Consider the following 12,006-nt stretch of genomic DNA (forward strand, 5'->3'; position numbering starts at 1 on the left):
TCTCATTCAATCAATGGAAGCGTTTTTTCTTCTTGGAAAAAGAAAAGACATGAGAACACTTCATAATACATATTACATTGTCAAAAACAAAAACCATAAAAAAAATAAAATCATTGGCGCTCCTCACTCAGTATGGTATAGATGTTGTAATGCCCTGTTTGACATTTTGACTTGGTCAAAATAAAATAAAAATAAAATAAAACAAAATTAAACTAAAATAAATAAAAAATATAAATGGTAAAGAAATTGTAATGTAGTGTTTAGTATTTTGACTCAGTCAATATAAAATAAAAATTAAATTAAATTAAAATAATAATAATAATAATAATAATTATAATTAATAATTAAACCAGGCTTAACCAAGCTAGATTCATCTTAACTCCGGATCCACCAAGCGCTGAGAGGGATCAAATCGCTTGAGATGCAAACCTCTTTTAGAATGAAAAGAGATTTGATCCCTCTTGGCGTTTGGTAGTTCCAGAGTTAAAATGGATCTAAGCTGGTTCTATTTTGGCAATCTGGAAACTGGTTTTGGAATCCATGTGGAAATTCTGAGGGAAAGAACAGTGAAAATTCTCTCTTGTATACTTGGACAACATCTCCAAGCTAAAGAACTAGGAAATAAGTTTCAGGAGGTTAACTTCCCTGAACAAAGTCCATGAAGTTAAGTTATATTTGAGACATTGCTTAAATGAAAATAGTTGTGGACTCTGGAGCCAAACTCTATAAATATTGTTGATATGTTAGCCAAGGAGATATTCTAGGAACCTATACGATAAGAGAACATATAATTGGATCAATATTTGGAATGCAGAGATAGAAGCTGTGCTTTTCTTGTTGATGGATTTGATGTTGATGTCTTGTATTTTGCCTGATTGCTTTAAATGCATCTATGCATATCAATTAACACCTTGATATCTATAGTGTAGAGTGATTTTATTGTTGGGTTGTTTAATTTAGTTAAATCTGGAAGAATGGAGTGATGCAATTTTTGTTAACGAATACACGGATTTCTTTTGCCAAAAGTTAGGATTGCAAAGCTACCCTCATTATATGCGGTGTTTGGAATGTTAAGAGGAAAGCTGTTTTGTGTTTTCTTCATGTATCGTTCTTTTTTGTCAGCTTCAATATAATGCTCCTGGAGCTCCAGATTTGGCAAAAAGAGTTCAGGAGTTGTTGATAAAATCAGGCTTCAAGACGGTAAGAGAGGACACAAGAAGAGGACTAGACCATGGTGCCTGGGTACCCCTATCCCTAATGTACCCCAAAGCAGATATACCAGTTTGTCAGTTGTCTATCCAGTCAAATCAAAATGGTGAGTATCACTACAAAATGGGTAGGGCCTTGGCACCGTTGAAATCAGAGGGTGTTCTGATTATTGGATCAGGTAGTGCCACTCACAATCTCAGAGTTTTTAATTTTGATGCTTCTTCCCCTGTCCCATGGGCTCAAGCCTTTGACAACTGGCTGACGGAGGCTCTGATTAATGGCAGGTAAGTATAGATAATTTCATACATTTTCCACATTTATGCCCTTAGTTGCTAAAAACTTAATTTATTTTTTGTTGATTGAATCTTGAACAAACCCTTCTGTCATTTTCTCAGTTGCAAGCTCTGTTGTGGGGCAGAGATAACTTTCTAGTTCGAGCTATTGATTTTCTAGATATAAAAGTGTGTGTATCTGTTACTTGACATCTATTTTTCTATTGTACCTTATGCTTTCCTTGTACTGGAAAACTTCCTTAGGTATGGCAAAAAATGAGGAGAAACCATAAAATAAAAGCTCCTCGGGAAGGCCAAGCCAAGGCTTAGGGTGAACTATAACCTGCAAAGCCTGACACCAAAAAAACTCTTTCTTCCATTTGTAATTGCTCCGGTTACAGTCACATGGTTGACACATATATGATATATCAATTCCACTGTACCGTTGGAAAACCTTACCCTTTCAAATATGCTAATGTGAACATTGAACATTTTTTAACCTTGCGAGTCTTTGAAAGCCCTAATTGCTGCTGGTTGGAGACTTCAGACTGCATACAGTAACTGTAAGTAAATGACAAATGCCAAGTGCAACAAGAGTTCACTATCAAATCATAGAGACATTGCTAGTCTATAAGGCATTTTGTAATATCCCTCTTAGAGAGATTACCCTTAGGGTGCAATTCTGAGTTAGGGTTTCAAATAAACACATGACAGAATTGTATCTCATAACAGTGTTGCAGCACTGATTAGTCTATTAAACAGTGATGATCTTTATTGAATGCATAATTAGTATAGCAAAGTACTCAAACAACAGTTGATTCCTCAAGCATCCATGATTCCATTGTAAATTAGGACCGAATTGACCAGCCACTAGCAATCTTGCTATATAGCTCAAAATCCACAGTTCCCCAATAGGGATAACAACAGAAACTTAGTTCTAAGTTTACAGACTGAACCTGTCCACTGTTATTCAACGGTTGGGCACACAGATTGTTCTAACCTTTAGGTTAATTGAAGGCACACAAATTTGATGATTTGCTAGAGTCCTGTGTGCTGCATAGACCCTGATCCACCTTGGTTTAATCAGCTACCATGAACTCCACCTGTAATATCTCTTGCTGTCTTAGCTTCCTGCCAGCCATGCCCCTTTAAATCCTACTGGTGGCCCTTTGCTGTCCTGAACTCAGCCTGCTATTAGAATCCAGCCTTCCGTTGCCTCAGACAATCAGACCTCAACCTTTCGCTACCTCAGGAGGATATATACCAGCCTTGCACTGCCTCAGCGAAGTGGATTCAACCCTTCACTGCCTCAGGAGGATATATACCGGCCTTGCAATGCCTCAGTGAGGTGGATTCAACTCTTCACTGCCTCAAGGAGGTAGACTCCTGCCCTTCGGTGCCTCAAAAAATAGTGTTCATCCCTTTGCTGCCTCAGAAAGGCAGATACCAGCCCTTCACTGCCTTAGAGTGATAGTCTCCAACCTTTCACTGCCTCAGAAAATAGTCTCCAGCTCTATGCTGCCACAGAAAGATAATTTCCAGCCAAAATTCGGTCCTGTAGCAAAGAAAGGGGTGGAATCTTTCACCACCGAAACTAATCAGAAAAAAGGGGTATAAAACCCTCCAAGAGCCTCAGCCCAAAATATAAAAGAATAACAATTCATGATGATTGTAATGACTCTCCTCCCTTCCTTTTACAGTTTCTCTTTGGGGCTTTTTCGTCTAAATTCAAATTTGAGTGACTTGCAAGTTTCCCTTCATTTGCTCCAATTTAATTTTTATTATCTAATGTTACCTAAGTAAAATTAAATAATAATCCCCCCTTTGAAATGACTATAGTCTATGGGGTTAAATAGGCTACTCTGTCCTTTCTTTGGTAACCAATTCGAAGAGGACATTACAGTACCCCGTTCCTGACATTGCTTGTCGTCAAGCAATTGCAGATTCCGGTGCTGCAAGATCTGTTCCCCTTCCCACATGGCATCGCCCTTAGGCAAATCCTTCCACCTATTAAGGTATCATGAAAGCATCTTGCCCCTCAATCTCCTCTCTCGGATAGCCATGATAGCTTCTGGAATCAATACTAACTACCCATCTTCGTCCAAAGGGGGTAGCTCAGCTGAAGTAGTAACCTGTTGTCCTACTGTCTTCTTGAGGCATTATACATGGAAGTCATTGTGGATTTTGCTCCCCTATGGCAACTCTAGCTCATAAGCTGCTTCACCTATTCATTTGATTATTTTGTAAGGCCCATAAAATCTTGATTTTAGTTTCTTTGCACCACTTTTCTTGAGAGAAGACTGTCTATATGGTTGCAATGTTAGGAAATATAAATCTCCTACCTCAAAGCTACACTCTACTCTATGCTTGTCCGCATACATTTTCTACTGGTTCTGGGCAACTGTAATGAAATAGAGTCATTATGCCCTAGGGTTTTCCTATAACCACAACCCTTTTTCCTAGTTTCACAGTTAAATTTGATGCAATTGTCGATCTGTATTGACTTTTCCAATGATACAGAGAGTAAAGTGCCATCAGTTCAATCCCCTTTTGGGTAAAATAAGCATACAATATATTTTCCTGACACAAATGTATTTTTCAACAGTATTCAAACCAACAGTTTCAAACTACAACTTCCACATTGATTAGCTACGAATCCATACAATTATTCAAATGCCTTATCTAGGGCTCACAAACTGGAAATGAATTTGGTTCACAATCACTGTTCCTATGATTCCTTACTATTGCTAGACCACACAATCACTGTTTAATTGCTCCCTGTTCTATCGCAGGACCTTCGTTGACCTGTTCAGACCTCAAATTTTTTGACCTTGGAGAGGCTCCCTTTCTAGCCACAGATCACCACTTCCCACGTTCTGGTTTCTCCTTATGCTTGTCCAACAAGGTAAATATCAAGTCACTGGGTCTCCTTTCCTTCTTCGTTGGTCAACTAAGGCAATCGACTTCAAAGGATTGAGTTTGGTCTGTCCAGAATGCTTTAGAAGACCCTCTGGCTAGGGTTAGCTGCAAGCCCACTAGCCTTCCTGCACTACACAAGGTCGTTTTCTTCAGGAGGTTGGTCCGATGTAGCTTTAAACTTTCCTTTTACCAAGCTAACTCCAGAATGGGACCAGGAACCATATTTAGGGTCTTGCTGTCATTCGGATGAATCCCTGTGCAAAGATCAAACAAGAACAAGACCTCACTATTCTCTTCGCAAGCGTTTCTGTGCCCAAATAGAACTTCGCCTTCTCCTTAAGATACCCTGTGCCAAAACAGAATAATAGGAGAACCCTTATGCCAATACCAAAAAAATCTGAGTAGAGTTCTGCTGCCCCAATAGGATTCCTACGCCCAAAACAGAGAGAAAGAAGAAAGGTAGGTGACAACTAGGGTGGAATCTTTCACCACTGAAATTGTCAAGAAGTCAAGGGGTCTTAAAACCCTCGAAGCCTCAGGCTCAAAAACAAGTAGAGATAAATGATCCAATTCAATGATGATTTTAAATGGATTCAATCTTCCCATATGTATAGATTTCCTAGAAGGGTCTCTTCTTCCTAATTGATTGAGTAGACTTTAATCCAAGCCCCAACTTTGGGTTTCTTCGCCCAGATGCCCGAAAACTCGCCCCATAGTGGGAATTTTGGGGTTTTCCCCTTTATCACGGACTATAGCCTACAGGGATTGATAGGCTACTTTATCGTTAGAGTGATTAATTTACCAGGAACATTACAGTCCCCCATTCCCGGCATTGCTTGTCCTCAAGCAATGGCAAGCTTTGCTGCTGCCCACGTTGTTCTCCTTCCTTGATATTTGAAATCAGATCAGGTCGATGTGCATAAAAATGCTGCAGAGGAGGATAGAAAGGGATCTGCAGTATAATTTCCCTTTGACACAGGTCAACACCAATCATTTTGGGATTGTAGTATAACATTTGAGGCTTGCTTTTAGAGAGGAAATTCCAAAGATTCTTGCTCATGAAATGTACACTGGTCAGTTTTTGAGCGTCATGTTCACTTTCCAAATTTATTCCCATCAACTTCTTCATAGTATTCCCCATTAAAATACTGCACCGAAGATTCATTCTGACCTTTGATTGATTTTTGACAAAGTAAATTCCATCATCATCATTATCATATGCAGCCCCAATCTTCAATTTGGAATAAATGTAATTTGGTCCAAGAGAATCTGCCCAGAACATAACACCGCCCCTGTAGGGTGGGAATCCTATGCCCATTACAAAGGCAATATCAAGGTCTAAAACTTGAACCGTGATTCCCTCACCTAGAACCTGGCAAGCTTCATTGACAACTGGAAAGAATACCATCTCAACTATATCTATATCCGTCTATCAGCAATCAAACCAACCATGCTCCTCGATTTCTTAATATATTACTTGATTTCAGGGTTTGTATGCGCCTTCCATCTATCATCATACAAATAGAAACTTTTACGTGTTTTCTTACCAGCTCGCTTTTCTTCAAGCATAATTGGTATCAAAAGTGACTTGTAAACACGTTCTAGAAAATGTTCTAGATACTGCATGCCTGTTGATACTCCAACCTCAAACCCAACAAGATCAGCTAATCTAAATCAGTGTTGTGAAAAGCGCGATCGGGATTAAATCGGCGCCGGGAACGAATTGGAAAAAATCGGAAAGATCGGGAAAAAATCGGAAAAAATCGGGAAAAAATCGTTTGGTACAAAAATATTCATTTTTTTTTTTTTCATTTTTTTTAATATCTAAACCATCTACAACATAAAATAAATACATTGACACATAAATATGATAAAAAAACTAATATATAAGATGTTTAATATCATTTCTAGCACTAAAATCACACATAACATTGAATCATGTCCTGAATAGTAAGTCCCGACTCCTGAGTCCCAAATCAGCCTCAAAATATCAACAAAAAATATGATAATGTATCTCATCATGTCATAATGTCATATACAATAAAATGAAAGTCTAATCCTATTGATTTTCTCTGCCCCTCTTGCGAGAAAATGCCACAACTTTCCCTTTCCCTCTAGATGTAGACGCTGGTGCTTGTGCTGGTGGAGAAGGCAGTGGAGTCTGATGTGCTCTAAAAGCTGAAGAACTAGAAGTAGGAGCTATAGGAGGTAGACCACGTCCTCTACTGGTGGCAGGGGTAGCCTGGGCAGGTGGTGTCACCTGGAAACATTACAATCTCCCAATCCTGAAATCCTGAAAAACTGATAAGTCTGCTGGATTTTAAATGAAATCTAAAATTCTACTCTTTCCATATGAAATCCAATGAGGCTGGAACCACTCTCAAACATCCTGAGTCATTTCATGGTAATGTAATTTAAGTAAAAGGATGAAAATGAAGATTAAGGAGAATGTCACTTTTACTTTGAGAATTTAAGAATTTAACATTACCATGAATAGCATATCCATACTAGGGCCCAGACTTGATCCCTCCACGCGCGCCACTGTCCAAATGAGCAACTGAAAAACCAAAAAAAAGTTTATAAAATCGTGCTGCCCCGACCCCGCACGATTTTTTCAGTAAAAATCGCGATTTTTTGGAAAAAATCGCGATTTTTGGAAAAAAGCGCGATTTCTCCAGTAAAAATCGGCAAAAAAAAAAGTAGGCGATTTTTTCGTATAAAAATCGCGATTTGATCGGCAAGCTGAAAAAATCGCGATTTAATCGCGATTTTCACAACACTGATCTAAATGGACCCATAGGCATTCCAAAGATGGTAATCGTTTATCAATTCGATATACATCTAATCCAAGGTCTGTCAAGAGTAGAGATGATTGAGTGTATGGAGAAAACATGTGATTAACTGCAAATCCAGTGCAGTTCCCAACCACTATAGGTGTCTTCTTAATCTCTTTTCCAACATCCATGAAATCAACTATATCTTTGGGGAATGTTTTTTCAGTGCGCGCTATTTCCAGGAGAGGCATTATACGTGCAAGACTGAAAAAATGTGCACCAACAATCCAATCCCGCGAATTGGTTTCTTGGCCAATCAGGTTTAAGTCTATTGTAGAAATACTCATTGCTAGAACACAATGGGATGGACAGTGTTTCTTGAGTTCACTAAATATTTGTTGTTTTAGGGCTACATTTTCAATGACATCTTCGATTACCATATCCACATTCCTAAAGTTTTCATAGTCAACTGCACCCTGTGCTAGGGAGAATACTTTCTCAAACTTTTCTTGACTCATTTTTCCTTTATTCACACAGCTATGCAAATTTGCTTTAATTTGTTCAAGACCAAACTTAAGGAATTTATCATTTATCCTTTTAAGGATCACAGGATAGCCACTTACAATTAGGGCTGTGGTTATGCCAGAACCCATCAAATCCCCATCAAGAACAACTACCTTTCTGACTCTTCTTGGCTTTAAGCCTACATCTCTGACTATAGGAACCTTTAATGTTGAACGTTCCGTTAGCAAGTCGGGCATTGTTCCAAATACAATTCCCTCCTCAATGACCTCAAGACAAATAAGTGGATGTTTGAGATTAGCTGCCCTCTTTTGTGCTTCAATTCGTGCAAATTTTAGGATTTCACGTGCCTCTCCCAAAGGTTCTAACTTGTCAATGCGGTAAACTTTAAAGACTTCTTATCCAAGACCTTCGAAACTTAGTGTCAAATGCTCAATGACGAGCTGTGTTTAGCAATTCCACAGGTGGAACTACAACATCCACAAGCCCCAACTCACTCACCTCTTCAGATTTGATCGGTTTCGATAAAAGTATCATTTCAAGTGCCTTTGAAAGGCCCACTAGGCGTGGAAGCCGCTGTGTACCACCAAAACCAGGGATAACTCCAAGTTGGAGTTCAGGAAACCCAAGTTGAGCCTGTGGTGCAACTCTACATCCATGGAAATCCATTGCAATCTCAAGTCCACCATCAAGCGCAAGACCATCAATAGCAACAACTGACAGTTTCTTTGCATCTTCAAACAATTCAGTTATGATTATGACTGAAACATCTGTCAGTTCAAAATGTTCTCCTCCATTTCGTACAACCCCACCTTGTAATCCCCCTAAGTTTCCTATATCAAAACCCCCACAGAATTTTCCACTATAACTTGTAATAACTATTGCTTTCATATCATGTCTTTGCAAAGCTTCATCATATTTCTCTTTCAAGCCTTGCAAGACATCAACTTTAGATTTTGTTGTAGGCTCAGATGGAACTCTCTGATGAGAGGAAGGGCTGATGGAAATATTATCCGCTAATGTATTCAAAGTCATTCCAACTTTATTCAGAGAACTAGTAACTTCTGAGACATGAGCAGAAACAACATGATCAGCGACTGAACCTGTACTCGATGCAAGTTGGCTTTCTAATGGTGCTGGAGTGCACTCTGGCTTAGCCTGATGACTTTTCTGTGATTGAAATGTATTTGTGGAATACATCAACATGTCTCCATTTTTCTGAGATAGTGCACAGTTGCTGCACTCATTAGTGGGATGTCCGATCCCATTCCATTTGGCTTCTGTATTCATTTTAAGAGAATTAGGACTCTTCTTGTCATCTAAATTTGAAAGCCCTAAAATAAATGCTTCTTGTCCACTGCTGTGGTCCAGTTGGCAACATGGTACTACATCCTTTGATATCTTCATAGTGGATCTTGTTGTAGAGTTGTTAGTATCCCAAATTAATGTTTTTGTGCTTGCTACCACTGAGATTGCGCTGTGTAATGACAACTCATTGCAAGAGGTGTCCAGAAAGTCCTTGCTGTCACTACTATCTTTACCATGCATATCTGAAATTTGAAGAATGCTACCATCAGAATGGGTATTCCCTTCCTTGAGAAGCCGACTTCTTTTACCTTTAGCACTGTTACCACGAGCCATGGTGTCTTCTTTAGGATTCTCCTCCTTTTTAGGGGGATACAACCATGTCCATGCTTTTGCCTTTGCTTCAGTTTCTTTTGTACTTGATTTTCAGTCTTGTGCTTATCATTCGTATCATTTGATTTGCCTCTCTTGCAACTAGTCCAAAAGTTGTTCCATTTCCTTATATCTGCCTTCTGTTGTGTGTTCTTATCATCAATTTCAAGGGATTGACCCTCTTCATTTTACTTGGATGTTGCAACTGTTGAAATTTGGTACCGGAGGACAGGTGGTTCCCTTAGGCTTTGATCTTTGGCCTAGGGAAAAGTGTCCAAAAGAATTTAATTTTTCTCCTAAAGTGACTTTATAATTTTATAAAGTTAAATCTAATTTAAAAGTGACTTTAAGTGATAAAGTTACTAAGTCTAATTTTAAAGTGACTTTTAAAAAGTCAATGAAAAATTAGAAAGGAAAAGTGACTTTGGAAATAAATGACTAAGTGGGTCTTTATTAAAGTGGGGTGAATTAAAAAATAAAAAGTGAGATTTAAATGAGCATTTAATCTCAGCCTTAGATCTCAATTTATTTCAGCCATTGGATTTAGGGATCACCCAAAAGTCACTTGGGGTTGGATTAAAGGAGGAAACAGAGGAAAAGGTCATTCATTCTTTCATGAGCAGATTGAGAGAAGGAGAGCAAGAGAGCAAGGGAGATTTCTAGACAGTGAGCTGCGGAGTTTCAGCAGCGGAGTTTCAGCAGAGCGGAGTTTCAGCAGCGGAGTTTCAGCAGAGCGGAGTTTCAGCGCAGCGGAGTTTCAGCAGGGCGGAGTTTCAGCAAGTCTGTATAGCGGAGTTTCAGCAGGGCGGAGTTTCAGCAAGGCAGAGTTTCAGCAAGGCAGAGTTTCAGCAAGGCTGAGATAAGTTGTAAAAGTTTGCTTGCTGATTTTTGCTGAATATTTCTCTTACTGTAAAAAGGCATTTTCCAAAAATAAAGAAGAGCTTTCAAATTGGTTTTCCCCGAGAGTTGTAGGGGGTTTTTCCAGGGTCACATTGACCAAAAATCTCAGTGTTTAAATGTGTATTAATGGCTGTTTATTACTGCTGATTTTTATTTCTGCAATTTCCAGCGTTCTGTAAAATTTCCAGAATTTGTGTTTTCAACAAATTTATTTTTTCCAGCTTGTTAAATGTATGGTTATGGGAAAGGGCATTTAAATATATGGGAGAAATAAGGAGAAACTAAAAACCGGGGTGGGAAATGAGAAATTTCTACATGGTATCGGAGCTTGAGTGCTGAAGAACAGTTTGGGACAACAAAAGGAAAAATTACAGCTGCTGATTTTTCACTCAGAAAATTCCAGCAAGCTGATTTTTTTCATAAATAGCAGTTTTATCTTTACTACAACAGTGCTATTTTTTCAGTTTTAGGACAGCAGGATGTCATTGGGATTGAGGGTGGAGGATAGGCTGAATGGGCATTCAAATTACAGCGTTTGGAAGGAGAGAATGCAGAGTATCTTTGAGGAGGCAGAAGTCTGGGATATCATGGTGCATACCACACACAACTCTGTTGTTGTGCCTACTGATGCTACTCAGTTGACAGCTTATAATAAAAAGAACAACAAGGGTAAGAGGCTGATTCTAGACGGAATCAAAGACCATTGCATTCCTCGTGTGAGAGGAAAGAGCAATGCCCATGAGATGTGGACAACATTGTCCAATCTCTACCAGAGTACCAATGAGAACCGGAAGGTGGTCCTGAAGGAGAAGCTGAAGAACATTAAGATGGGTAATGATAGTGCAGCTAGATATCTCACAAAGATTACTAATGTGAGAGATGAGTTGGCAGCGATTGGAGAGGCCATTCCACCCACTGAGTTGGTGCGGATTGCAGTGAATGGCCTCCCCCGTTCATGGTTGAACTTTGCTGATGGGGTTTGTGCACGTGAGACCCTTCTCACATGGGAGAGGTTTTGGGATGATTGCATTCAGACAGAGATCAGGAAAGGTCAGCTTGGGGCAGCCAAGCCAGTTGAGCAGGATGAGGATGTAGCACTGGTGGCAGGAGGCAAGAAAGACAAAGGGAAGAAGCAGGCTTCCACAAGTAGTGGTGGGGGCAAAGGCAAAGGTAAAGGTAAACAGGGGAACACACAGAAGGACTATTCCAAGGTGAAGTGTTGGATTGTCAAAAGATGGGACACTATGCAGTTGTGTCTCCGGGGAAGAAGAAGAAGGGGAAGAACCATGACGTGGCAGCTTCAGCAGAGATTGAGGACTTTGCAGGTCGTTTTGACTGGGAGTTTGCGTTCACTACGTGTGAGTCCTCTAGTGCAGGATCACCTGCCACACAGGTTCAGAGGGAGCATGCTTTTCCCTCGATTAGCGGAGCATCTTCAGGTATCTGGTATGTGGACAGTGGGGCTTCACGTCACATGACAGGGGTCCGTGAGTACTTCTTAGAGCTTTCAGAGAGTGGCACTGATATAGAGGTAGTACTCGGTGATGACAGAGTTGTTAGAGCAGTCGGGGTGGGGACATTGACATTTCAGAGGGAGTCCAAACCTCCCTTGAAAGTGTTAGATGTTTTTTATGTGCCAGGGATGAGGAAGAACCTCATATCCGTCTCAGCTTTGGAGGACAGAGGATATGAGGTACTGTTTAGGGGAGGACAGGTGTTGATGTATCCCAAGG

At 39.8% G+C, this 12,006-nt stretch overlaps 1 protein-coding gene and 1 pseudogene across 1 annotated transcript in view; one reads left to right on the forward strand and one right to left on the reverse strand.

The window, feature by feature from the left end:
• LOC149180863 (extradiol ring-cleavage dioxygenase-like) overlaps positions 1-12,006 on the forward strand; it is an 86,607-nt gene that overhangs the window by 54,451 nt on the left and 20,150 nt on the right. The window contains exon 2 of the mRNA XM_089416340.1: positions 1,123-1,493. Coding sequence (XP_089272466.1) covers positions 1,123-1,493 — 371 coding nt within the window. The remainder of the gene's footprint in view (positions 1-1,122; positions 1,494-12,006) is intronic.
• On the reverse strand, positions 5,194-9,337 carry LOC149180864 (peroxisomal fatty acid beta-oxidation multifunctional protein MFP2 pseudogene; annotated as a pseudogene).

This window comes from Pinus tabuliformis, chromosome 3_2 (genome assembly GCF_031772625.1).
Source record: "Pinus tabuliformis cultivar Carrire ecotype Pingquan chromosome 3_2, CPIR1, whole genome shotgun sequence".
In the NCBI taxonomy this organism is placed as follows: domain Eukaryota; kingdom Viridiplantae; phylum Streptophyta; class Pinopsida; order Pinales; family Pinaceae; genus Pinus; species Pinus tabuliformis.